General features: G+C 53.8%; 1 protein-coding gene across 2 annotated transcripts; it reads right to left on the bottom strand.

Moving 5' to 3' along the window:
• Window positions 1-6071: 6071 nt before the first annotated feature.
• On the bottom strand, window positions 6072-26913 carry RBBP8NL (RBBP8 N-terminal like). Of its 2 annotated transcripts, XM_072917134.1 has the most exons (15): window positions 26748-26913; window positions 22611-22762; window positions 19434-19559; window positions 18113-18155; window positions 17615-17710; window positions 17155-17267; window positions 16109-16181; window positions 14735-14898; window positions 14154-14242; window positions 13105-13268; window positions 11278-12043; window positions 10789-10897; window positions 8756-8817; window positions 8320-8440; window positions 6072-7187 (listed from the first exon to the last, which is right to left on the bottom strand). In XM_072917134.1, exons 3-15 carry the CDS (start codon window positions 19498-19500, stop codon window positions 7069-7071), a joined length of 1986 nt encoding a protein of 661 aa, XP_072773235.1. In that variant the 5' UTR covers window positions 19501-19559; window positions 22611-22762; window positions 26748-26913; the 3' UTR covers window positions 6072-7068. The 2 variants fall into 2 exon arrangements, with proteins under 2 accessions (XP_072773235.1, XP_041576207.2); XM_041720273.2 differs by lacking the exon at window positions 22611-22762.
• Between the last annotated feature and the right edge of the window lie 848 nt (window positions 26914-27761).

Below are 27761 nucleotides of genomic sequence, written 5' to 3'. Positions count from 1 at the left end.
GCTGTGGGATGTAAATCGCCCTACTGAGTCAGCGCAGAAAGGAGCAGCCTCCATGGCTTAGTGGGTTGCTAACTTCAAAGCTGAATTTAGCGGTTGGAGTGTTGTGCTGTTAATGTTGGGGAGCTTTTATCTGTGTCTGACAACTCACAGTGTTTGAGTACAGCGAGCACAGTGCCGTGTTTCGGAGAATTTGGTGCTAAAACAGACGAGTGGCACATCAGCATCACTCCCACAAAAGGCAGCGCCTGGGTACAACCCTGAACAACTTTTTCTCCCTGTCTTCTGCAGCGAGGGAATCCCTGGAGTGAGGAGCAAAGGGAGCCCAAGCTCATCTGTGTTCTCTCCTTCCTACACAGGGATGCTGTTTTGGAGAAAGGCTGGACTCTCCACCCTTCTGCTGCACAGCAGCTTCAAGTTCTGGCTGAAGCCTTTTCCAACCTTAACACCACGAGATCACTGCATAAAGAGAAAGGCAGGCAGTTCTGCATTTACAATGACATTATTGCACAGATGTAAAATGTTACTCTGAATCGCCAATACTCAACTCACACTCATTTTGCTCCTGGAGCTTCTACTCTACCTTAAGGGAAGCCCTGGGTTGTTTGGATACGTGTCTGAGCAGTGTGGGGCTGCTGGAATAAGGAGCTGCTGTGAAACAGGACAAGCCTGCAAATCCTTATTCCAATACTAATTGGGGAGAAGAGTCACCAAGGTCACAAGGATTTTTCTCCATGCAAGAACTGCAGGATCTGGTTTAAGCATCTGATATGAGACAGCATTTTAAAGTACTTATGTGGGCTGGCTGTTATATTTTTTGCAAAATCATGGCCCTGAATCAAGCAAAGATAAACAGGTCATAAGTATATTTAGGCTGGGAACCAGAAGTGCAGCTTCCAGTTGGAGGAACTACTGGGATTAAGATAAGGCACCAGAAATTGCTGTAGACATTTTTTCCAGCCTAAGCAGGGTGGGGATGGAGGTCCAAGAGACCTCACAGGGACCAGGATAATCTCTGGAAGTCTGGGAGGATGACACAGAAATGCAATGTGCATGCAGAACTTACTGTCCCTTCTCTCCTGAACAAGCTCTAGTTGTTGTCCCAAATTTCCTATCACAGTTTACCCCATTTAAATTCCCTCCTGAAATCAGCACACCTGGGGGCACCAGCACTCTTTGGAGCTCAGCCTCACACTCACCACATCCACATGAAGAGTTTTTGGGAGTACACATTCTCCTGAGCTCACCTTCTCCCTCCTCTTTGGTCTGTCTCAGAAAGCACCCGCAGGTGCCATCCCCTGCTTGTGTTCCATGAGTAGGGAATGAGGAAACCCTTCCTAACCACACTCACATGTTGGACCACTCCTGCTCCCTGCTGGCACATCCCTTCCCGCTGCTCTCCTCCTGCACCCCAAACCCGTGGCACAGGTTTGGCTCCAGCTCTCAGTGCCACCAGCTGTGCAGCTCGCAGTGGTTTTAATCTGCTGCAGTGGGTCCCAGCTGGGGGTCCTGGTCCCTTCTGGCTGCTGCTAGAGCAGAGCAGCAGTATTTCCTGGATTGCCATGTGCTCGCCCTGCTGGGTGACACAACCCTTTGCTCTTGCTGCATGTTCACAATTATGGCAAAATCAGCTGCTGCTCCTCAGGAGACAAACATTGCCATCAGCCCTGTGTGCCTTGGGGAATGACTCAGGTTCTCCTGCATGACACTGAGCATTTAAAAAACACAGAACTGACTGATTTAATCCTATTTCTCTGTGCACAGAAGGGCCCTGTGCTCGAGTCAGGAAAATGTTGTGCTCTGTTTGCAAGAGGATTTGGGAATGAATGGATCAAACACTCTTCCCTGAAGCATATGGTACTGCACTAAATGCTGTTATTAATAAATCAATAATTTTCATGGGAGAATCTTGGAAAATGTGCTTTTTGGAGAGGTCCCACTGGAGTTCAGCACATCCAGCACCAAGTTTGGCATGAGCAGGGTGTGCAGCACAGCCTAGGGAGCTCCTGAATTGTTGGTGATGATATTCAGGGCAGAGCAGAAAGCTGTGATACCCAAAGGATACAAGAGGAACTTGCATTTTGGCTCAGAAATTCCTACAGTAAACTTTGCTTGAGATAAAGGAGCAAAGGAACTCCCCAAATCTTTCTCTTCCAAGAACTGCTGCTGCTGCCTGCTGGATTTGCTAAATCTATCCACAACTTCACAGCCTCCATTCAAAAGTGTGAAGGCTTGTCCCTATGCTCTGTTCTGTACATCCAAGCTGTCCCTGTCCCCGTTCCCTCTGAGCTCCTGGCTGTGAGCTGCAGAGCTGCATGAGACTGCCAGGGTCCTTTTTCTGCCTTTTTCACACATTCAGGGCACATCCGACCCTGGGAAGGACCTACACAAAATGCCCATCCCACTGAAATCCCCAAAACAGGATTGAAACAAGACTTCAGTAATGCTTGGAATGAGTTTTCCTGTGGTGGACTGAGGAGTGAAGCTGTGTTTCCAAAGCCAGCACTATAAATGGGCACTGCTCACAGACCAGACCATGGCTAAAAGCATTTCACTGCAGAGAAGGTGGTCCTCATGCTCATGGAAAGGGCATGGATTAAATCACCTTCAAATTATCTATTGCCATGAAGGCAATGCCACAGCAGAAGCTTGTGAGGGGGAAGAATCTGATGTGCATATCTCTATTTCTGGAGCTTTTGGAACGTGCATTGAAGGCAGCTGAGTTCCCAGCACAGTTTCCTCTTGCTTTGAGCTGTGGGACTTCCTACCTTTCCTGCCCTTACACATATAGCAGAGAAACCTTTGTTTGTGAGAGATTTTTTTTACCCTCCCTGAGATGGAGATTCATACTCACAGCTCAACTTGCACAGATTTACTTCTCACAAAACTTTACAAATGAAGCCTAGAGAGAAACAGAAGATATTTTACTAGTGATTTTGGTGGGAGGCTGATGCACAAGGAGGCCTGGAGGGTCTGAGAGCTGAGACAGTGCTCTGGGCTGTGAGGATGATTCCACATGTGCAGCTCCTTAAGCATCAGGAAGCAAAGGAGTTGCAGTGGTCTGTTACCAGAATTATTTGGTTTGACAGGCAATAAAGGAGCCGCTCACTGCTGTTTCTGATGGGCTAAAAGTGAACAGAAATGGTGACATCCTCTCTCTCCCAGATTTCTGGGCAATTTCAAATCCAGCCTCTGACCTGGGTGAACCCAAGTTGGGCTCTGAACCTTCCTCTGGCAACCACTGCACTGGCCCACATGCCCTACCTGCATCATGGCCCTGGTGACATCAGAGCTGTAATTTGTCTGAACAAAACAAGTGTGAGCTGCCAGCCTCCCAGAAGAGCTGATGTGCTCTTGGGACAGCTTCCCTTCTGCTCTGTTGCTGTGTGGGATGTAACTCATGCACTCTAAGGGTAATTGCAGTGCATTTTTGAAGATTATTGTGTAAAACCTTCTTCTCACACTGAACAGAAGTGTGGCAGCAAAAGGGATTAACTCTGCAAAAAACAGAGACTGCTGGGTCTGGCACACAAATGCCATTTGGAGGCATTAACTGAACTCCTGTGGCATTATTAAAAGGCTGCTCTGCTGAACGCTGCCATGTGTGCTCCTGCAAACACCTCAGGCAGGGCTGAACCTTCACATGGAAACCTCTGCGGAGCTCCAGAGCTGCTTGCAGGGCTCAGATTTCTTCCTTACAGCAGAATAATTCAAGTCTAAGGCTGCCTGCATATCACCAGATCAATACACGCATTTAGCTGTCAAGAATGACTTGAACAAAAGACTGACAAGCATAATTTTGAGAGTTAATGGACCTCAGCAATTATCCATCTTTCTGTAGCATGGTGAGGAGGTAACAGCAAGCCAGGGGATGGCAGGAGCAGAGAAATTCCACAGCTGGATCAAGTGCAGCATATAAAGTTTAATTTACTACAACAACTTGCTCAGACGAGCACTTCACTCAGAGCTGAAAAAACTATTTTTTGTTTTTTTCAGATATGGAATTGCCCTAACTGTGAAATGTGTGTCCCTGCCAGCCCCTCAAACACACCCAGCATGAGATACGGGTGAAAATACCTAATAAAAAAAGGCAACATAAAAGGTATTAAAAGCCCACTAATTTAAGGTAATTAATTAAGGATTTTGTGGTGGTGTCATGCAATGTGAGGGGGGGAAAAAATCTTTGTGGGAAGAAAAGGAACTGAGGACTTAATTATTTTTGGCGGGACTTTTTTACATTTTGCTTATCAAGGGACTGTCGTAGGGAGGTGATTATTTTATATTTCACAAAAGTTCCCTCCCTCCTTCATTTCTCCCACTCCCAAGCAACTTTCCTACAGTCTGAGGGGCCTCTTTATGTGATTGTATTTCAACTTTTCTTTTTTTTCTTTCCTTTTCCTTGCTGGGGTATTTTTAAAAGACAGATTTATCCAATTCACCACTGTGGTCAGTGGGTTACTGCTCTCCCCTCCCAGCTGGTCTGAGAAGGGACAGACTTTGTGCTGTCTGCCCCGGACTGAGAGGGGGAGGCATCAGTGTTGGTCCTGATCCATTTCCCATGGCCATGGTCCAGTGAACGCTTCCAGCTGGGATAAACCAGCCCTGCAACCCTGGTGACCCCACCACTGCCCCGGGCAGCTTGTTCCAGTGCTTGACAGCCCATTCACTCAATATTTTCTACATAACATCCAATCCAAACTCCCCTGGTGCAACCTGAGGCCGTTTTCCTCTTGTCTTGTCACTTGTCACCTGGCTGAGAGAAGAGACCAAGCCCCACCTGGCTCTGATCTCCTTCCAGGGAGTTGTAGAGAGGGAAGAGGTCCCCCCGAGCCTCCTTTTCTCCAGGATGTGCTCCCCCAGTTCCCTCAGCAGATCCATCCTCCAGACCCTTGCTCATCATCCCAGGAGCTCTTGCACACCGTGAAGACAGGAGGAAGATGACGGCTGTCTCAGTACTTTCTCAGCCCGGGAAAGTTTCGCTCCTGTGAAATTCCGTGACAGCGACGCCATCCCCGCGGGGCTCCCGCCACTCCATCCCCGCTGCTGGAGCTGTCCCCGCTCCCCTTCCCGTGGCTCCGGAGCCATCCCAGGCAGAGCTGCTGTGCCCCGGGGGGCTGAACCGTATCCCCCGCGCTCGGGGAGCGGCTCCGGCCCGGCCCGGCTGCCCAGCAGGCGGCACTGCCCGCCCGCCGCACCGCCCGCATCGATCCCGGTCCGGCACCCGCACCGCCCGCATCGCTCCCGGTCCCGGTCCCGCTCCGGCTCCCGGACAGCCCGCACCGCTCCCGGTCCTGCTCCCGGTCCCGCACCGCACCGCTCCCGGTCCCGCACCGCTCCCGGTCCCGCTCCGGCTCCCGCACCGCCCGCACCGCTCCCGGTCCCGGTCCCGGTCCCGCACCGCCCGCACCGCTCCCGGTCCCGGACCGCTCCCGGTCCCGGTTCCGGACCGCCCGCATCTCTCCCACTCCCGCACCGCCCGCATCGCTCCCGGTCCCTCTCCCGCATCTCTCCCACTCCCGCACCGCCCGCATCGCTTCCGGTCCCTCTCCCGCATCTCTCCCACTCCCGCACCGCCCGCATCGCTCCCGGTCCCTCTCCCGCATCTCTCCCACTCCCGCACCGCCCGCATCGCTTCCGGTCCCTCTCCCGCATCTCTCCCACTCCCGCACCGCCCGCATCGCTCCCGGTTCCTCTCCCGCATCTCTCCCACTCCCGCACCGCCCGCATCGCTTCCGGTCCCTCTCCCGCATCTCTCCCGCTCCCGCACCGCCCGCACCGCTCCCGGTCCCGGACCGTCCGCATCGCTCCCGCTCCCGCTCCCGGTCCCGCACTGCCCCAGGTCTCGGTCCTGCTTCGCCCGCACCACTCCCAGTCCCGCAGCTCTCCCGGTCCCGGTCCCGGTCCCGCACCGCCGACACCGCTCCCGGTCCCGCTCCCGGTCCCGCAGCGCTCCCGCCCGGCTGGCGCATGCGAGGCTGCCCCGGGCACTGCCGGACCCGCAGCGGGGGCTCCCTGAATGGCATTTTAGGGTTGCGGGGATGGGAAGGTGCTACGAGCAAAGGGTGCTGCTGCTCTTCACTGGCCGTGTTTTGCCTTCGTTCTTGTGAGCAGGCAATAAAACCCACGTTTAAATAGAAATAACTGCAGGTGAAGGAAGGGGGAGTGCACCGTGACAGGAATTGGCTCTGGCACTTCGCTGGTCTGTTTTGTCTCTGTTCTCTCCACCTGCGTGCCAGGAACAGCCCAGCCTGGCTCCTGGATCGATGCTGTGAGCAGGGATGCTCACTGCAGCCCTTCCCATCTTATCTCATCAGAAAAATATTACTAAGAACAGTTTATCCACGTGAAAAAGAGCTCCCAGCAATCCTGCCAAGGTCAGTGCGAGCCACTGAGCTGGTGCTCTGCTGTGAGCTGCAGCTGGGTCTCCCACTCTGACCTTTCCCAGGCAATGCAGGACACACTGGGGAGAGGGAGCACCCAACCCCCCCTGCCCTCTCCAGGGACACATCCCACCTGCCTGCCCTTGTACTCGCTCCTCTCTTAACTAGAAGAGAAAACCGTGGACTTCCCCCAGGTCAGACAAGACCCACGTGTGTAGAAACCTGGGCAGGGATTTAACTGAAGCAGGTTTGTGCACGCGGTTCTGCAGTGTTTGCTTTGGTCACCACCCCTCCGCCAGCCACTGGGACATCCTTCATGAGGATCTGGTGGTCCGTCCTCCAAGCGTGAAATCCCAGGGAAGAGCATGGCTCTGGTGCAGGGTGAGGGTTCCAGAGAGACATCTCCTCTTCCCAGCTCCAGTCTGAGGGTCTGCTCTGGCACAGGGCTGGGATCACTGATGTGGGGCTCCACCAGCAGTGACCTGGCTGATCCAGGTGTCACCTGCACGGCTCATCCTTGTCCAGCCTCTCCTGTGGCACTCAGTGAAGACTTTCAGGGTGCTCTGCTCATAAATGAGTCCTTATGAATTCCCCACTGCCTGGCCCAGCATGACAGGAGGATTCATCTCCCAGTCCCAGAGGTCTCTGAGCTCTGTCCTTCGGTCTGCAGTTGCTCTGTCCTGCCCTGCTGTTAACTCTCCTTGGAGGGATCATTGTGGGAAGCAGAGCAATTCTCCAGTTCCTTTGTGATCCCCACTGGGCATTGCTCCACTTTGATTTTCTTCTTTCCTCTCATTGACTTCTTAGATCCTGTAAACAGGCAGATGACAGCAGGAGTTAACTGCAGAGAAATGGATTTACACTTCTGGAGTCAGCATGGCCTCATCCCAGAACAGGGACAGCGCAGCAGGAAGCAAAGCTCAGCACAGGAAAGATGAAGAGCAACCCCTCACATGTGAGATGTGTGGGTATCAGGGGAGGCTGTTGTGATCCTGACACAAAACATGTGAAACAGAAACACACCGAACTGATCTGATGCAGAAGCGTCTCTGACAGTGTACCCAGACCAGCAAGATGCATTCTATGAATTTCTCCCTGTTCCAGTATGGTTGGTGGCCCACAGCACATGCTGAGAGAGGTGCTACGCCCCTCCATCACCCCATTCCTGCCACAGCTGCACCCACCCCTCCCCTGGGACATCCCCATCCAGTCCTGGAGGGTGGGATGTGTCTGCCCTGGGCTACACAGCACAGCTTCCTCCCCATTGCTCCAAGGGGCTGATTTTATACTGCAAATCCTCTTGTCACCCGGCTCTGGTGGTGTCCCCTGACTGAGCAGGGCTCTCTGAAGGCCAGGCTGTTAAACAAGCTCCCTTCAAGCTTCAGCAACAGCCCTCTCTACATTTATGGTTGGGCAAACACTGCTGTTTTTACCAGCAGTACAGAGCAGCAGGGTTCTTCTGACAGAGCGTTTTTAAAGGCCTGACAGACAAACTGCCTTATCCTTGCCCTTATCAGGAGCAGTTTTCTGCTTATTCACCTGCAGGAAACATGGGTACAACACATTCCTCTGTCAGCAGGGAAACCTCCCCAGCCACACTGGAAGATCAACAGAATGGGCAGAAACCTTTTTCTCAATGTCAATAACTCAGCCCTGGGAATTTGGCCTTCCCCAGTCACCACCTCCCTGACCAGATAAGCAAACACGAGGGACTAAGCTCTGTTAGCTTAGGTGCTTGGGGTGCTCTCCTGCCCAGGCTGTCCTGGCTAACCATTAGCTGGGGCTCCTCTGGCTGGAGATATGAGTGTTGCCAAAACGTGGCTCAGAGGAGCACGGAGGAGAACACTCCTCTCCCCTGTCCTTGGGCTTTTCTCACAGGAGTCCCTCTGGAAGCAGCAGAAGTTGGAGCCTTGAGCTGATGCCCCAAGGAACTTCTCCCTACCTTTTATCCAGGGATCCTGTCCTCTTTTTCTCTTCTTCTGCTGCACATGAGCTTTGTCTTTGGTGCAAAAGTATTTCCTGTCAGCCTCAGCTTCCTGTAGGATCTCATCTTCATACTTCTCCTACACCAACGAGAAGAACAGTCAGTCTGCAAACCACCCTGGCCTTCCCAGGGAGCTGGTGGCTTTGCCAGGGACCTTTGTGACCATTGCTATGGAGTGATGACAAATGCTAGTGTTGATAAACACTCTTGACTGGCCGGGGAGAGTGGCACATCCACCCCTCAGCATCAAGATGTACAACAGTGGGATGAGGTTTGGCACCTGGTGCAGGAAGAGCCATCATCTCCTGGAGGGAGCATGGGCTTGGACAGCCTGTCTGGTGCCTCTGGGGCCCGGCAGCCTGAGCTGGTGGCTGAGGAGAACAAACAAACTCACCTCACTGTCCGTTGTGTCTGGCTCATCAGATTCTTGCTTCCCAGACTCGGCATCATTGTCATCTAAAGAAACACAAAAAGAAGGGTTTAGGCTGGTGGGAGGCTTGGCAAGCTCCTGAGCAGATGCAGAGCCACTGGCCCAGGCTCACAGAGCCACTGAGGCAGGAAGCAGCTTCAGCAATAAACTGTTGTGAAGCAGAGGCACTGCAAGCTACGTGGCCTGGGATGAATGTTTAGGAGTGATCCAACAAGACTCTAATGGGAAACCAGCTCCCAGGAAAGCTGCATCCACAGGACTTTGCTACACCAAGGTCACCAGAGCTGTCCCAGCATCTGTGGCTACACACAGGAGGGAAACTGGGGGGTATTTAAGTCTCACCCTGCACCTTCCTGTTTGAGCCCCAGGTGGGGAGATGTGTATTGGGGTGAAGAGGCCAAAAGGGACAATCCCACGTTTGCTGCTGGTTCAGTCAGCAGCTCTTGGCAGGGAACGTGTGCTGAGCAGCAGAGGAAGGAAAGGCAGGGGAGATACTTCCCTTCCCAGCAGAAGCAATTCACTGTACACAGACCCTGGGGCTACACAGCCCCAGACATGTCCCTGCGCACACCCGACCTCTGCACACCCTGCATCTCCAGGGCTTGGGGGCCAAGCCTTGCTGCTGGTGGCATCACCCTGTCTGCACACACAGAAACACCCCTCAGCTGGCCATGGTGGGCACAAAGGGCTGTGCCCTCTTCTGAGGGGCAGGGACACCCCAAAACTCAATACTTGCTGCTCATCACACCCAGCTCTAGCCAGGATGGAGCTCAGCAGGCAGCCCCCTCTTGCTGCCCCTGCAGAGGTGGGAGAGCAGGTGATGCTGCTTCCAGGCACTCCTGGATTCCCTGTAGCCTGATCCCATCCTCACCTTATCCTTCTGCAGGTCAAGGTTCACTAGAAAGTGCAGAAGTATTTGTGTATTGTTTCCCCGGCTTTGTGTCAACCTTAAGGTGAGAACTGAAGAAAGTCCTGTATTCCCACACCCAGAATGTAATCAGCTGAAATTCTTCTGCCATGATGATATCTCCTTAGCATGTAAATCACAGAGGACTCTTCTTTTTTTTTTGTTTTTCCACCGTGAAAAATCCTGCTCAGGAGAGTGTTCCCAAACCACTCCGACACGCCCAGACCAACTAATCCAGGCGAGCTCAACTTTCTGGCCAAGCCAGTAAGGCTGGTCCTGAGCAGCTCCCAGCAGACGTGCTTCCCACTCTGATCCCCATGGCTGCTGCCTCCCACCTGCCTGGACAAACCTGGCACCTCTGTCTCCCGGGGGTCAGGCAGGGAGAAAGCCTTGGAAGGGCTCTGGTGGAGGATGGAGCAAGGGAAGGAAGGAAACCATCCTGATCTACGTGCTGCAGGGACCAGCATCCCTGGCTCTGTGCTTGACCCTATGTGCTGTGTCATCACAGGACACAATTTGGAGCAAGGGGACAGACAGGGATGGTTTTCCAGTGTTAGTCCTGCAAACCTCTCGCATTTTCCCCATCCTGAGCTGCTTCTTCCCTGAGAGGAGTGGGAAACGCTGGAGCAGCAGCATTGTCCTGCTGCTGCTCGTTGTGGAGTGGGTTTTGCCAAGAGGTCAGAGCTATGCTGACTCCTCGGCTCCTGGAGAATCCCGTGGCCCCAGCGTGGAGTGCAGGGTGCTCTGCTGAGCCTGCAGGGACACCCCACAAATGGCTCCTGTCTGTGCTGGACAGAGACACTGCGCTTTTCTCCAGAAGAACCAGGGTTACTTTTTGCCCATTCATACTGAGCCTGAATTTTGGACATATCTAGGGTAGAAAAAGGAGCTCTCAAGGGCAGAAATGTGAAACCTGAAGTTCCCCCAAAGAGCCAGTAGGGTTGGGAGGCAGGAACACTTGGCCCATGGAAGGTGGGTGTGCAGGTGTGTGCAGAGCCCAGCAGAGAGCTCTGGGCTGGGAAATGCCTTCACCAAAAGGCACCTTTGACTCTTGCCTTCTCAAATGTCACATTTGCCTGGGGCTTCTTACCTGCTTCTCCCTTCTGTGCGCTGACATCCCGCCTCAGCCCAGCCTCAGGAACGGCCTCTGGGTCACTCGGTGTGGAGTTGTTTGTCAGATATGCCCGTGAAAGCGTGAGCTGTGGGACACAGGGAGCACAAACGCTGCTGCCACCAGGCAGGAGAGGATTGTCCCCAGCCCTTACTTGATGACAGTGACACCCACAGGGACAAGCATCACACAGAGGTTCCTGTGCGCTGTGGTGTGTTTGCAGGGAGCCCAGCACCTCCTGCAGCAGCCTGTGGGAGGGGGCACAGGCACTGCCTGCCCTTGGGGCTGGATGGAAACCCTGGGGACACTGCGGGGGAGTGAGAGCCAGGACTGAGCAACCACGGCTCTGCCATGAATAATTGGCTTCACACACATCAAACCCACGCAATGTTAGCGCTGGTCACAGTGGTCCCAGCAGCAGTGGGGTGGGGAAGGGGCTGCAGTCGATGCCAGCAAAGCTGAACTTACCACAGCTGCATCCTCCTCCTCCTCCTCCTCCTCCTCCTCCTTGGCAGCACCGGGCGGGGGTCGGGTGGCGCTGGGCCAGTGGAAGGGGCAGTGGAGGCTGTCCCGCTGTGCCCTGTGTGCCCTGTGTGCCGGGCTGGCCCCGGGGCTGTCCCGCGGCTCCGGGCGGCCGTGCCGGTCCTGTTCCCTGCCCCGGCCCGACTCCGACAGGTCCAGCGGCGCGTCCGCATCCTCGGCCCTCTCCCCCTTCAGCCTCGCTCGCTGCTCGGGGCTCTCCCGGCCCAGCCAGAGCTCCTTCTCTTCCTTCCCAGCCGCAGCATCCTCCGGGAAGAGCCTCTCCTCCTTGCAGCCCGCCGCGGTGCCCAGCCAGGGGGACAGGGGCCGGGATCCGCCGTCCGCCCTCTGGCCCGGCTGCCGCTGCTGCCGCAGGAGATGCTGCAGCCGCTCCCGCTGCTTCAGCAGCTGCAGCTGCTCCTCCAGCTGCTGGTCCCTCACGTACACCATGGTGGCAGGGAGCTTCAGCAAGGCTGCGTGCTCATCCCAGGGGTCCCGGCAGCTCATCCTGCCCTCGGCAGCTCTGCTCCGGAGCAGGGGGCTGGGGAAGCTGCCGCCCTCCCGCTCGGCCGGGGCGCAGGGGCTCGCCAGCCCCAGCTGCTGCAGGGAGAGATGCTGGTGCAGGAGGCACAGCTGCTCCCTCCGGGCACTCAGTTTTAGGTTTTCGTAGGATGGAGCGACCTTGGGGGACTCCAGTTTGCTTGCTGTTAAATAACTAAAAAAAAGCGTGGAAAAAAGGTTACACTAGAGATCACGTCAGGGACAAAAAAACCAAACAAACAACCCCACGCATTAGTATCAGAGCTTTCCCATGGTTTCCCAGTTGTGCAGGGATGTGTGTGGTCTCTTCTGCTCTTTCCATGCCCTGTTGCAGCTCTTGGTCAGTACATCATGTTTGTCTTTGGGTTCTGTGCTGGGGAGGAGGGTCCTGGTGGCCAGGGGCATCAGGCAGCCAGCAGTAGGAAGCCATCCCCATCCCACACAGCTTGGGAAGCCACTCCCATCCCACCATCCAGCAGCAAACCCCTGTCCCTAGGCCACAGCAGCTCAAGGCAGGGGGTTGAGTGAAGGTAAGGATGCAGCGAGCTCTCACATCAGCACTGCTGCTGAGAAATCACTTTTTGAATAATGTCTTACAGCCAGCACTATCCTTACTATCCCCCTGGGATTTCTTAGTGCCTGAAGACCCCCAGGACAGAGGAACAGCCCACCCTCCCCTAATCTCACTCAGTGGGAAACTTTTCCATCCATCCAAGGTTGGAACAGTGCAGGAACCTGCCCTGCAAACCCAGTCCCTGCTGTCACTGTTTTTTTTGGCAGCTTCCATGAGTGCAAGGTGTTCCCAGGGATACTCTGCAGAGCTACTCACACTCTGGGAAACTCTCTGTCTACAGGTGAATTCCATGGCCTTGCTCAGCCCTCTGTGCTCCTGAAATCAGTGGGGAGGATAAGCCTGGGAAGTGCTGAGCCCTGCAGGAAAGCCCATTAGAATAGATAAGGAGGAGCAGGAATTGCTGCCTGCCTGGGACAGTCCTCCTGCCTGGATGTGGGGACAGCTGGTTCAGTCTGTGGGTCTGTCTGAGGAGCTGGAATAACGAGAGCCTGATCTGGCTGGGCTGGATTCCAGTCATTTTCTACTGGTGTAAACTGGGATATCCCCCCCTTCCCAAGGCTGTGGGAGAAGTTCGGAGAGGGAGGTGGGCAGACACAGTGAATATTTGCCATCCATCCACTGAGGCACAGCTGCAATGGGCCCCAGGACCCCCAGGTACTCACGCCTCCAGGCTGGGGCTGTGCTCTCGCTCTGGGGGGAGAGGAGCCTTCCTCGCTGGTGGAGACACTGCTGCCCCCGAAGGGCTCTTTTCCAGGAGGCAGGGTCTGGAGCCAGGTCTCACCAGGGCAATGGTGCCGTGCAGCTGGTTGGAAATCCTCTGGGATGCCTGTGGCACAGGACAGAAAGTCCAGGTGAGCCATTCTGCAGTGTGAACTGGGACACCTCTCCTCACCAGTGACAAGAAGACAGACAGCTCCTGAGTGCACTGCTTGATATGGTTCTGGTCAACAGCTCTATCAAGTTTTTTATTCACTTTTCCAGCAAATTTTCCCTTCATGGACTCTCCATTTTCTGGCTGCACTGATATGTAGCACAGGAAGTTTTGCATCTCCTCTTAAGTCACGATTCAGTGGCTTAACCAAGATAAGACCCTGCAAATTCCTTGTCCCATAGTCAGGCCTTTTTCCTCATTCAAGATTTTATTCATGCAAGCTCCAGGCACACACTGGTTTGGTGGGTGTATTTCTGGTGGAGTACCTGGGCCAGGCCATCGTTGTCTCCATCAGGTGTCATGAAAGGCTCACCACATGTTCTGACTTGACTTTCCCCTGCCCACCTGGAGATGTCACCAACCCTTCCTGTCATCCCTATTAATTATCCCCTGCAGCCTTACCAAAACCCCTTTTCACCTGCTCTTTCAAGTTTTTTGCGGAGGTCGAGTAAGCAAAAGCTCTGCCAAAACAGAAGAGTCTGTGTGGGTGTGTACGTGGGCTTGTGTTCCCATGCCCAGGAACAGGTCCAGGTCCTGAAGTCTCATCTCCCAGTGCCCAGTGTCACCGTGTCACTCAGCAGCCTGAGTGACACCCTCTCTGTGTTTGTCCTTGCCAGGCCCTCTGAAAATGCCAGGCTTTGGAAATTACAAACTACCCAAGTCTGGCTAATTGTTCCACCCCCAAGGGCCTCCTACTCTTTCCCTATCCCAATCTGCTTGTCCTGATCCCGTTCAGATGACCACAGCAGTGGGGACATCAGGCTACCTCTGCCAACTCACTATTTCTACAAGGCTGACTTCTTGGAGGAGAGTGCCTGGAGAAGTCCTGCTGCTTGGAGAGCTTCTCTGGAGTTTCTCTGGAGGCTTTTCTGAAAAAAAAAACAAAAAAATTAAAAAAAAATAGACACAACCAGCTGCTATAATGGTCCCCCAGAGCTGCTGTAGCCCTGCCCTGCAGTGGGCTGGAGCCATGCAGGCTCCCAGGGATGCCACTGGCTGCTACCAACCACCTCTCAGTGAAGATTTTGAGTCAAAATTACCTTTTGGCTCAAGCCAGCACCTGACTGAACGTGCCTTTTGCTGCATGTGTGGGTGGCAGGAAGGGAATGCCATGGTCTCTGCATGAGTTGTATTTCAGTGAGGGCACCAAGCACTCTTTTGCTCTAATGCAGTGCAGGGTGTTTCTCCCTTGACCTGCATTTCCCCCCATCAGCTTTTCTGCTCATGGCAATGTCCATCTGAGCTGCCAACAGCTTGGTTTTTGCTCTCCAGACCCTTTCCCAGAGCAGTTTTGCACCATGGCTCAGTCACTTTTCACATGCCCAGATCCCTCAAGGGTGGCAGGAGCCAGCAGCACCCACCTTCACCGAGCTCGAGGTCCGGCACATCCTGCTGGGCTTCTGCTTCCCTGTGCTCTGCCTGCTCTGTGCTGACATTCCTGCTCGCTGGGGACAGCAGAGTCAAAGGGGAGCTTGGTGTGGAGCAGCTTTCTCTGGAGGAGACTCCTGGGGTCTTTGTCCTGTCCCTGTGGGAAGGAAAAGGACATGAGTAAATGAGAAGGGGCAGGATAAGGAAGGTTTTGGAGCCGCTGTACTGAGAGCTCTGAGCCTGATATACAAATATACATATTTATGTAAGTGTGGATGTGGACATTCCGGATCCTCAGACTCACCTCCTTCCACTGCAGCTTATCAGCAGCCCAGCTGCAGTCTGGAGCACGGACAGAGCCAGCGTGGCAGTCTGGGCTGTGATTGCCCCACTTGGTTGTGGGTAATGCTGCAGGAAGCCACGATGTTGGCTAAGCCAGGACCCAGCTGTGGCTATTGCAAAAGCTCTGTGGGAACCTGTCCCTGGCTGGGCTTCCAGCCTGGTGGAGGGGTGGATTCAGCACAGGGATGTGGTGTCTGGCCCCTGTCACCAAACCAGGAGGGAGAGGGTGATGCTCTCACACGAGGGAGTGCCTGAGCCTTGGAGACACGCACAGAGCCCTGGATGGACTCTGATGCTGAGATGTGGATGTTTGGCTGGAAATCCTCCTGCCCAGCATCTCAGGGGAGAGCAGAGCAGAATCACTCAGTGCTCAGCAAGCCCAGCCCAGCCTGGAGCTACTCAGCTCTTGGGAAGCACTGGGAGTAAAAGCCAGAGTTTCTCTTTAAGCGGATGGTGCTCCTGTGCTCCAAAGAAAACACAGTTCTAAACTAATCCCTCAGTGCTAATTCCTCTGGACTCTAAACCCTTGAGGAATGAGCTGATTTGTATATATTGGCTAGCCTGGCAGGTTACTTGGCTTCCAGCACAGCGCTCTGCTGGTCTGTGAACCTGTTGGTGCAGATCACTTCTCCCTCTTTAACCCCATCACAGTCCCTTGATGTCACTCTCCTTCCCCAAAGCCACCTGCTTCCTGCAGACCCTCTCTGGCTGCTGCAGGAGGGGAGCTGGTGGCATGAAAAAGCCATGGAATCCCAGGCTGAGGTCCATGCAAGCTGCCTAGGGCTTTGTTTCCAGGGGGTTAAGTATCTTTGTTCCCCAAAAATTAATCACTGGATGCTGGTGAATAGGGAGTAAAGGTCAACAAGGATTTTGAGACTATTAGGGATTTTTCCATGTCTTACATACACAGGAACCCATGGGAATAAGATGCTAAAATACCCCTGAAGATGCCACAATCTGGACCTTTCCCTGCCATGGTTGTTGCCAACGCCCCTTGTAAAGAATGAAACCTGAAAAGAGCTTACTCCAGGCTCCGGAGCCTCTTCAGTTCTTCCTTGAGAGTTTTATTCTCCTCCCTCAGGCGGTTGGTCTCGTTTGCTGCAGGGACAGAGGCGGTGCTGTGAGTTCAGAGGCTGCAAGGATGCTGCTCACAGCTCGCTGGGGTGCCCGGGGGAGGAGGAGGGAATGGCACCGATTTTTGGAGGGATCCTGAATTCCCTTCCTTTCTTGTAAACGTGCTGGGGCTAAGGGATAAAAGGGAGCAATTTCTGACTCGGGTTTCATCAGGACTGGCTCTGCCTGCAGGTCACCCAGCCCAGGTGACCAGAGCCAGGCGAGGCAGAGGTGGGCTGGGCACAGTGAGCATCCTGAGCACCAGGGCAGGCTGGGGTGGGTGCTGTGTTAGGGGGAGAGATGGGGGTCTCGGGGGGATCAGACAGAGGCCACAGGGAGATGTGAGCACCCAGCCCTGGGTCCTGCAGCCAGGAGGCCACGGAGAGCACGATGGGCTCCCAGGCACGGTGCCTTGCCTTGCTCCTGCTCGAAAGCAGCACTCAGGAAGCAGTGGCAGAGCAGGGGAGATAAAACAAGGGCTCTTGGCACCTCTCCATCCCTCCTAAATGCCTTATCTCCTTTACCCCCATGACCCTCGCTGGGCTGGTCAGATCCCTGGGGAAAAACACCCTGTGCCTCGGCCGTGCTGGGAGCTGTGCCAAAGGCTCGGGAGAAGATCCATCACACGTGTTGCTTGATTTCATCTACCCGTGCTGAGCTGCTGCTGTGACTTTCCTGTCTTTGCCAGAGTGTTGCTTCTGCCGTGCCAACTGCCCCCTTTTCCCAGGCAGCTGACACAGCCTGGAATCTCTCATTTTTCTGGAGGTGTGGGGGGCTGCAACCCCCAGCTCTGATGATTTGTGTGAAGGGTTATGTCTCCACAGTCCCTCCCTTCTCCCCATCCCCAAACCCTTCCCAGCTCACCAGAAGGGCTCACATACAAATATCTGGGATAGGGATTAACTGAGCAAAGACTCAGCATGCCAAAGCCAAGCTCCTAGTGGGTGTCAGTACGTACAGAGGATGAAGATGTGCTGCAGGCTCTGGAAATGAGAAGTCTCATACTCATTCTGCTTCTTTTTGGCCAGCTCCTGAGTGACCATGCATCTGTCACAAAGACCAGCTCGCAGTCTGGAGGAAGGAGACCCCACAGCTTGTTACCACACGGTTTCCATGGGAGAAATAAATTCCTGCCCTCCCCAAAGGGAAGTGTGAACACCCAGAGCATCACAGAGAATCACCCCCACAGCCCAGCACTGGCCTTTGCACCCCTCCAGCCCCAGCCCCAGCACCACCAGCCTAGGAAAGCTCCTATGCATGTGCCCACGCTCCTCCAGCTCTCTCAGCAGCTGAGTATGGGAAAAATAGAGGTTCATGTGCTGCATCCCAGTCCTGGGAAGACAGCAAAACCCAAACTCTCCTCCAGGACTGTGCAGCCGCTGACACTCAGCAGCACCCTACTTAAAAACAAATCCTACCTGTTTTCTAACACCTTTACATTTTCTTTAAGGACCTTCTGTTGTTCCCTTAATTGGTGATTTTTAGCAAACAGCTCTTCAATTCTCTGAGCATCGCTGGTTGAAGAAACAGAACAAAAAAAGGAGGGTTATTACATTTCTTCCCAAAACATGTGCCTTCATCCACAGTGCCCTTTTTCTTGTGTGGCAGAAGGGGAAACAAATGTGTTGGAGCCTGGATGCTGCCCTTGGAGTTAGCAGTTTAATTCCTCCCACTTATTATTTTCCAAGGGAGAAGGCACCAGGTGGCACAAGCATCACCTGCCAGTGGGAAAACAAACTGAAGCTGGGCTGGGATCACCCCAAACCCTGCCTGGAGCCAAAAAGCTTGAATTTGGCAGTGCCAGAAAGGCAAACAGTGCTCTCTAATGCAGAAGTGTTGGAGAATAACTCAGGAAGTTGAAATTGCAGTGGTGTAACTCTGAAATTGCCGATCCCCTCTGCCCCAGCATGGCTCACCGGCACTTCTCTGTCGTCAGCTCCGCCACCTTGCTGTGCAGGCCTGGAATGAAGAGCAGACACAGAGCTGGATGTTTGCTGCCAATTCCCCAGCACTCAGCAGCAAACGATGCTGATGGAATTTCGGAAAGGCACGTGGCTTTGCAGAAATCTCATCTGTTCACAAGCCTTATCTCCAATAAGGAGTAACACATCGCATGTGTTAAACACAATCACAGTTTAATGGAACTGGGGAAGTTGTACAAAGTGTGAGCTGGTCTTGTAGCCCCACTATTTAATGAGTCTGCATCTCCTTTGCAGCCCCAAAAAGTCTGGTTTGGTTTTGTTTCTGTTCATTTCTCACTACAGCCCAGATTTCCCAGGTGGGCAGTATTTTATAGCTTTCATGGTTGGAAAGCATCTTGGAGAATATTTACAGCTGAATGGCTTTCCTTGATGGATCTGCAGACATTGTATCCTGTCAAATCTATTTTATGCAAAGTAGATATAAACATGTGGTTTAAATTGCTCAACAGTTTCCTCTAACTCTCACGTGGCTTGAAATTACACAAGAGAAAAATGAATTCATAAGGCAGAATCATCCAAAAGTGCTGAAGTTTTGTTCATAATATTGATACTGGGAATTATTCTAATAGGAAAACAATTGGACTTGGCACTGGGTTACTTAACCTAATGGGTTTTATTTTAATAATGTATGGCCTGAGAAATAATTTATTCCCTAGAGGAATAAGCTATCCAACCTGACTCAAACGTTTTCTTTAACAGAGCTTCACATCCTGCTGCTTCTGCCTTATAGATTATTGCATCTTTCTGCTTTTCCTTTGATCCCTCAGTCTCCCAATATCCTCCAGTCCTCAGTGCTTGGAGCAGATGCCCAGCAGGTGTGTGTGCACCCCTGCAAACCCTCAGCTCACCAGACCACGACAGCAGGGCCAGGAAAGGAGCCAAATCCCCCGTGGTTAGTGCTGGGAGCAAGTGGGATTCCTGCAGGGACTAGCACCTCCATGGCCTCCTTTCCAGCAGCATGGAGTGCAGGAATGTCCTTTCTCTTCTGCTCCTTCTCACCATTCAAAAGTTACTTTTTCCAATGAGAGGTACAAATATGCCACCAGTGGGTGTTCTCCCCTGAGGCACAGGCTGTCACCCCATGTCCCAAACCATCCCTGTGGGTGCTGCTTGCTCAGCACTAATCCCCAAATCTCCCTAATCCACACCTGCTCCTCCTCCTCCCTTCAGGTTATTTGACACCAAACGGATCAAGGTGGTATTACAAAGAAATGGATCTTGGCCAGGTTTTGATAAGAAAATTTTGTCTCCCTACCTTGGACCTCTTTCTCATGGATTTCCTTGAGCTTGTTCAGGAACTCTCCAAAACTCTCTGTGGTCATGTTCAGGGCTGTGTCCAGTGCGAGGATGTCCTTTTGTTTCAAATTATTCAGGTTTCAGCCTAAAACAGAAAAAGTCCAACGAAAGAGATGTGTCTGGTGCATGTGGTGTTCTGGAAAGGACAAAGCCAAAATCTAAGAAGAGAAATCATTTGCTAAACCATGGGATGCATTTTTGTCCACCCTGCCTCATCACTGAGCACAACAAAGAGCAAGTCTGAGATACCAGGAGAAGCCCAGCTGGAAAATCAGGCTTTTCCTCAACTTGTTGAGCCATTTAAATTGCATTTCTCTGGGATGAGGTGGGGCAGGGCATCTTCTTGAGCGTAAAGAAGGGACTGCAGAACTCGTGTTGGGACCACATAGGGTCTGATGACGGGGAAATTCCCAGCAGATCTGGTCCTTGAGCCTGATGGACTAATCTCCTGCTGGGATGCTCCCTTGCATCCCTCCTCCTTCTGGCACCAGACACAGCTTTTACAGTGGCAACACACAGCACTGGGCCACCTCACTGTCTGCACCCAGGCTTCTTGCATGGCCTCGCTGGCTGTAGCCTCTTTGAACCCTTGGGAGACAGTCAACAGAGCTTTTTCACCCAATTTTACAGAGAAACCAGGAGAGGTGATGTCCAGAGCCACGAGCTTCAGGAAGCTGTCATGGGGTCCTCTGGAACCAAAAGCACACTGGGAAAGAGGAACTTCCACGTGAATGCGTTTAGCATCTCCTCGTGGGAACTTCTCCCCCCAAAATCAATCTGGGTTTCTGAGCCATGATGAATAATTCCAATCCCAACAAAGCACCTGGACACTCAGCCTTCAGCCACGAAGAGCTGCCCAGGGAGCAAACCTCCCTGTGTGGCTGGGAAGTGAAGAGTGGGCTGTGGCCTCTGTGGCCCCACGGGGAAGGTTTGGGGAAGGTTTGTGCTGCTTCCAGCGCTCTCCCAACCCTGCTCCCGCCCGTGCCTTCATCTGCATGAGGAGCAGGGCTGTGCCAGATCGCCTGCATATGCAAGATGTGGGCATGCAGAGCTGGAAGAAGAAAGTTTCCCCTAAAGCATCTGATTTTCAAAAGGATCGAGGCACGCGCCGGCAAGCACAAGCAGCGAGCTCGGCACGCTCGGGTCGGGGAGCAGCTGCCTGAACACGATCCATCCCCGAGCCACTCTTTGGCTTTTGAGCAAATCTGATGCAGAGTTGAGATCTTATTTGATGCCTCTACCTCTCTCAGCCCCTAAATTATCAGGCTAGCCCAGAGATACGAGGCCTTGAGGGGAGGAACATCAGGAGATGGGCAAAGATTCAAAAGAGGCTCTAACCCCAATGTGGTTGTCCAGCTTCTTTATGCCATTGGATCTGCAGCAGGTCACAGGTAAATGGGGGTAAAGAGAGGGGGAAAGAGGGCAAACAGGAAGGGTCAGGGGCTTATCTGGGTTCTGGACAGGGAGGGCTCTTCTGGTTCTCCACCAACCCCATCAGGGCAGGAAGGAGGGGACACTCTTACCTGATCAGAGTCACAGGGGTCCCTGGAAATGGGGAAAAGCACAGCCTGAGCGCACTCTAACACTTAATCTCTGGGGAAACAACTAAAAATTTCATTACTCCTGCTTCCCTGGGCATAACTCACCCATTCCCAGGGCTGGGTGATGTAACCCATCAAATAAAAGCACGGTGTGGCTTGTCCAGCTCAGGATCTGCCACTGTGAAATGGGATTGGGAACTGATCTCAGCCTCAAGAGCCACAGCTGAAAATCCAGCCAGGGGGAATAACGTGTAGCTCTACTGCAAAACAGAATAAACCCCTCCTGATGTTAATGGATGCAGTTCCCGGGCTCACTGAGTCCTAAATTAGGCTCTGCCCTGGGCAAAGCACCTCCCCAGGGCTGAAGGGAGCTGGTGAGATCAAGCAGTGCCATCACGGGACTGACACCCCCAGTGCCAGCTGGGCACGCTCTGAAGCACCCAGGCATTAATTCCCATTGCATTCTGCAGTGCTGCAAGCTGGGAAGGGATTGCAACTGGGAGCAGAGGAGCTGGTGGCTGCATGTGCTCCCACTGCTGTGGATCAGGTGCTGCCCACCTTGTGCTAAGGGGTTCAGCCCTTTCCCCAGGGCTGGAGTCTCTGCAGGCTGAGCCCAGCGTTTGGATTCAGCTCAGCCATCCCGGGCAGGTGACACCCGGGCTGGGACTGGGGCCAGGTAGGGCTGGGCTGGTTGTGGTGGGAGGTGGGAGGTGTGGGGGCAGCCCAGGTGCTGGGAGCTGGGTCTGGATCCCTGCAGCTGTGACTCAGTGCTGCGGGCAGAGCCCAGCAAATCAGGATTTGGGGCTGGGCTCTGGGCAGCAGCTGCACCTTCCATGCCCAGCTGAGGCTGTGGTGCCACCAGGGTTGGGGTTTATGCCTCGTTTTCTTTTCCTTGGAACCCTCTGGTGAGTGGGGACCCGTGAGCTGCTGCAGATCCAATCAGCAGGGAAAAGCTGCCAGTTTTGGTGGTTTTTGAGATGCCAGAACCCATCTCTGCCTGCAGGTGGAACAGCCACTGTGTGGCAAACCTGGCGAGGACCTGGGCTCTCCTCTGTGCACACACATGGTAACAGAGATCTCCATGAGCATGGCTCCCCGTGTGTCTTTTCCCAGGATTCAGCCTTTTGCTGCAGCAGAACAGCCCCACTGACCAGCCCAGGCTCCCTGAGGAGCTCAGCTTCGCTCCCTCTCACCCCCTGTGGATGGGTGAAGGTGTGAAGCCACAGCTCCCTACTCCTCTGCCCTGCTCTGGAGGATTTACTGAGGGAGATTTACTGCTGAAGCCCAGAGCACAGAGTCCCTCGGTGTGGAGCTGGCTCCCTGAGACAGGGATTTCATTTAGAGCCCCGAGCCCTTTGCAGAGCTGTCACTGTGATGTAGAGCCCGTGGTGCCGATGCGGCCCCGTGGCGGGGCTGGAGTGCCCTTTTGGCATCCCAGCAGGGCTGGGAGTATTTCAAAGTGACAGGTGCCCTCTGCAAACAGAGCCCCAGTGTCAGGGACCAGAGGCAAACTCCTCATCCAACCCTAAATCTGGAGGGTTTGGGAAGCCCAAGAGCTGGGCTGAGCTGCTGTTAGCCGCTGTGGCTTTGCTCACCTGCTCTCTGCATCCCTCAGGGTGGGACAAGGGCTCCAGTTTGGGGCACAGGGTCCCTGGGATGTCTGCTCTCATGCAGGGGGCTGGAGCAGCCCCCAGCATCTCCTGGGTACCAATGGCATATCTCCTTGGGCAGGGTGCTCCTGTTGTGGCTGGGGAAAGGAAAAGCAGCAGGGAGGTTATTTTCTGTCCCATCTGAGGGGAGGGATGGACTTGGACAGCTGGCACTGACAGCACAGCCAATCCCCATTCCTTGGTCCCCAGGGAGTTCCTGGCTTCTCAATGCCATCCCCAGCACTGCCTGGCACACTCACAGTGGGCACATCCCCACCCTGAGCCCTGTCTCCTTTCAGGAGGATAAAGCAGCTCATTAGCTAAACCAGCTTAAGTCATTAAAAAAAAATTTTAAAAGGCAGAAAAGAAAAAGGCAGGACAGTGACTGTGGGATCAGTGAATCTTAATGGATTTACCAGCAGATATTTCCCCATCAGCAGTGCTGGAGCTGCTCACTCCAGGCTGGATATGTCACACACCTTTCTCTGGGTGATTGCCAGGCAGAGCTGCTTTGACCAGCCAAACTTTCTTTCCTTGGCTACCCTGCTATGTCCCTGGTCTAATTTTAGAATTATAAACCAAGTTTTTACTCAGAAAAACTGCCTGATCAGTCATGGAAAATCTGTGGTCCAGGAATATTTCACAGGCCATTGTGGAGCTAATGCTCTTTGCTGATGCACTTCGCTTGGCAGTTCGAAGAGGGCTTTTTTGGTACATTGAAGGATTCTTTTTTTTTTTTTTTTTTTTTTTTTTCCCTGGGTATTTATTTATTTGCATGACTTAACATGGCACAGACTGCCCTAAAATGGAGCCCAGTGCCTGTTCTCCACCGTGCTGTGTTTGCTGTGGGTGCTGCATGTGAGCTGCCAGATTGCAAAATTACCTCCCAACAAGTGAGACAGGAGGAGCAGCCTTGGCCCTTGCCTCTCCAGGGGGGAGGATTTGCTGCCTTCCTCTACCTGGCACAACCTGAAAATCCTCCCCAGAGCAGAGCAGCTGCTCTGTGCTGCTCCACCAGCCCAGGGGCCGGTCTGCAGCAGGCCCCAGGGCTGCCTCTGCTGGCTGCTGCATGGGGGTCCCACTGGGGTGATGTGGAGCTGTGACCTGCCCCAATGGCCCTGTGGGTCTGTGGGGACTGGTGCAGGTCACAGCCCCCTGAACCAGTTCCACAGGATCAGCAGCACCGGGGAGATGCTGCCCCTGCTCGTGTGTGCACAGACGTGTCCCACTGCAGGGAGAGCTGAGCTGGAGCAAACCCCCCGAGATGCAGCTCCAGCCTCAAGTCCCAACCTGCACACTGATTTACTTCTACCCCAGAAAGTCTCTGTTGCCATAATTCAGCACAGCCCTGGTGATCACAAACTCAGCAGCTCAATTTCTCCCCCACCACCCTGGCCCTGTGGAGGCAGCCTCTGCTTTTCCAGCTGCTGTGGCAATCACCAACCCCCCAATTTGAGTTTTCTTCCAATACCTCATTTCTGCTAAGAGCCCTTATTCCCCTCAAGTGCACTTGTTATTCCTTGCAATAGGGACATCCCTCCTCCCAGCAGAGTCTTGGCTGTCCTGGACTTGCAGGATCACAAAAACCAGAGCTGTTGGTCTTCTGCAATACCTGAATATACCCAGGAATCTGAACCCCCAGCCTGGGGGTCTCTCCCTGTACTGGCCCCATCTGGGAGGGAGGTTTTGTCCTCCCACTCCCCAGCTCCTGCTTTGCTGGGGTTTAACAGTAAATATTTGTTCTGCTCCCCGCTTGAGGACAAATGACATTTGGAGGCACCAGCTGTGCCATGATGCTCCCCAGAGTGTGGTGGGCTTTGGGCAGATCTGTGGGCAGGAATGTCTATCCACAGGAGGATTCAGAGATGATTAAAAGTATTCACTTATCTGCCTGTTCATCTCGGGGTAACCACAGGTTCTACAAACATTACTCAATTAACACCTCAAAATGCTCTGGGAAGTGGGTAATGAGGCATTATCGGGTATTTTTGGTGATTTAATTGAGAAGTGGTGAGGCTCAGGAGTAGCTCAAGGCCTTGTTGGGATTGGAGGCACGTGGTCACTGCCCATCCAAAACACTTCCACTGCCACCCCCAGCTCCAGAGCCCCTGGCTGGGCAAAAGTGGCAGGAAAATACCCAGGGAATCTCTGATAGATGGTGGATACCACCCCACCTTCTTCTTGTCATCCTGTTACACTGCTCATGGTGCCTGAGGGCATCTTGGTGCCACTGTCTTCTCCTCCATGGCAGGAGACGTCCCCAGCAGCATGGCCCAGGGCCCACGCTGCTCCTGACATGGGAATTCATCATTCCTGGTCCTGCATGGGAAAGCAGGTCTTGTGTGGGAGAATGGGCACGAAGATCCCTCTCAACCACACTTCCACAAACCAGCCCCTCTGCTCCTGCTGAGTGAGGGGTGCATGGGCATCCTGAGCCAAAACAATGGCCATGAAAATGGAAAAAACAGATCTCTCTCCCCTGGGCATGGACATCTCCCTGGATATCCCCAGATGATGAAGGCTTGGGGAAGATCAGCTTTTCTCTTCAGCACCATTTAAAAAAGGAGCAATGTGCTAGGAAGGCCTAGCTCTGCAAAAGCCTCCTGGGTGATTAGCCCTGCTGCAGCACTAAGGATGAGTTGTAGCAACTCAGCCCCAAGTTGTGCTGTCCAGCAGCTGGGACAGACAGAGTTGGGCATTTTTATAGACTGAGGCACCTCTGCATGTCCCAAATGCCTGGTGACACACTGGTGTCGGGGACACGTGGCTACCTAGGCTAGGTTTTGAATCAATGCATCAGTGTCCTGCATCCTCCAGGGGAGGATCTGTGGTCATCTCTTCTGAAAGCCCCCTCAGGACATTGCCCACGGTGGCACTGTCCCAGCAGGAGGGACAAGGAGCAGGCAGTGGGGACAATCCCTCCATCACTCCCTTCCTCCTGGATCCCAAAGAGGGAAGGAGGATGCCAGCCCTCGGTAGCGCTGCACCTCCTGCCTGGGGCTGCTGGAAGCCCGGCGAGCTTCAGCCTCTGAACATTTGTGCTGCCTGAAGGGACATATCTGGACAACCTGGAGGGCACTGTCAGGGTGTCCCACAGTCAGGGGACAGATGGCCACCTTGCCCAGCTAGCAGGGGTCACCACAACCCAGCTCCAAGCTGCCACTGAGGGAAAAAGCAGCAAATTTGTTCTCAGCTTTGGCAGCAGAGATGGGTTCAAGGTGTGAAACGGGGTGGGAAGGGAGGTCCACAACTTCATTTAAAGTATTTACTGCCCAGCATGTGCATGGCTGGGTGCAGGTCAGGGCTGCCTGGGATGCTGCCTGGAAGGTGGATCAGGTGTGGAAGGGGGTGATGCCCCCCAGCACTGACCCCCAGGTGCTGCCTGCCCAGGATGGGCACATCCTGGATCCCACACAGTCCATCCCACATGGCCACAGCTCTGCTCCCCCACATCTGTCACACCGCTGGATGTTTGCTCAGAGAACTTTTCTGTTCCTGCCTCGGGTCCCCCCTTGCCAGATGCAAACACAGCTGGGGCTCCCTGGTACCCACATAAACCCTGACACCCACAAAGTGCTCTGACCCTCCACAGACATTTCACTCCATCTGAGTGGAGCTGGATGCTATTTCTCAGCATTTCAGATGGAAAGGGATATCCCATTACCTTCATGCTCAGGTGGAAAACACCAGAGGAAAGGTTTTTAAGAGGAGAGCCCCGGGGTGGTGTTTGGGCAGCACCGCACGGCCCGGGCGGGCTCAGGTCCGCTCCCCACCGACCCCTCAGAGCTGCCACTTTGCCACAACCATCGGCTCCCCAGCTGCTACACAAATCCAAATGTTCTCCTCGAGCTCTGAGAAGGGACAGAAAAGCAAGAGAACCCATGACACACCAACCTCTGCCCATCAGATGGGAGCTGGACCAGGCTCCGTCTGCCGGCACCAAGTGACAGCTCTCCCGGCGCTCTGCTGAGCGAATTTTGGGCAGCTCTCCATGCGTGGCTCACGCCAGATCCCTTCCCAGCTACACAGCGCTGCCCAGGATGCTGAGGGACAGATAAAAATCACTGCAAGCACAGTACTCACGTCGGAGGGGTGAGCCCGTGTCTCTCCTCGGCTCCCGGAGCTCGGTTCAGGCGATCAGGACACGGTCATCTGGGGCAGGGAGACAGGAGTGAGCAGTGTGGGTGAACTTGCACAGACAATAAGCCCTAATTTCTCCTTGCAGCCTGACCGGTTCTACTGGTTCGCGTTTCTTTGCCCCAGCAGCAGAAAGGAGGCTCAGCTTGGCTAAAGCTGCCCGACAGGTTCTGCTGTAACGCAAAAAGTGGCAAGACCAGTACGGCCTGAACCCAGATAGAGATTTGATTGTTTTCCCATAATTACAGCTCAACTTGCGCTGTTGGTTGAAGTCAATCACATTAGCAAACAGACCCTTTTAAATAATTCATCCAGCATTAAGATGGGAAATTCTTTTGTTTTATACAACTTGGCTGTATTTGAGAAGAGAAAAAATAAAAAAAGAAATGTGACAGGGCAGCAGTAGCAGTAGCATCCGACTGAACTAGAGCGGCACAGCCCAGGGTACACAACAACCCCCATCCCCAACACTCGGGAGAGGGAAAAGGATGTGCCCAAATTGACACAAATGGCTGCTCCAAGTGCAGGATGAAAGCTCATGATCATCCTGGATTTTCTTCTGGGGGCACTTTGCTGTGGCTGGGGATGCTTTGGAGACCAGTGAGGGAGGGTTGGGTGTCTTGGGCTCTGATCCTAGCCAGCCCTAGCTTAGCCCGGGTTTCCTCCCAGCTCCATCTGCTGACACCAGCAGCTTTCACCCTAAACCGTGGGCTGGTGGAGCCGAAGGCAAAATGGACATTTCCTGAGCCTTTGAAGTGCAGCTACTTCAGCATCCCCCGGGGAAAGCGCTGGCACGGATTCCCCTGCCCGGGCTGGGTAGGGACAGCCTTCCCCCGCAGTGCTGCAGCTCCAGGGAAAAGCAGGAGATGCACTCGCTCCCCATCAGCCTGGCACTGAGAAAAAGGAATAGAAAGTGGTTGCCCACATATCTGGGACCCATCCTGCTTGGCCAGACGCTGC

Source organism: Taeniopygia guttata, chromosome 20 (genome assembly GCF_048771995.1).
Source record: "Taeniopygia guttata chromosome 20, bTaeGut7.mat, whole genome shotgun sequence".
NCBI classification, from domain to species: Eukaryota; Metazoa; Chordata; class Aves; order Passeriformes; family Estrildidae; genus Taeniopygia; species Taeniopygia guttata.
The sequence above is the reverse complement of the archived record's forward strand: the minus strand, read 5'-3'. Positions and strand labels throughout refer to the sequence as shown.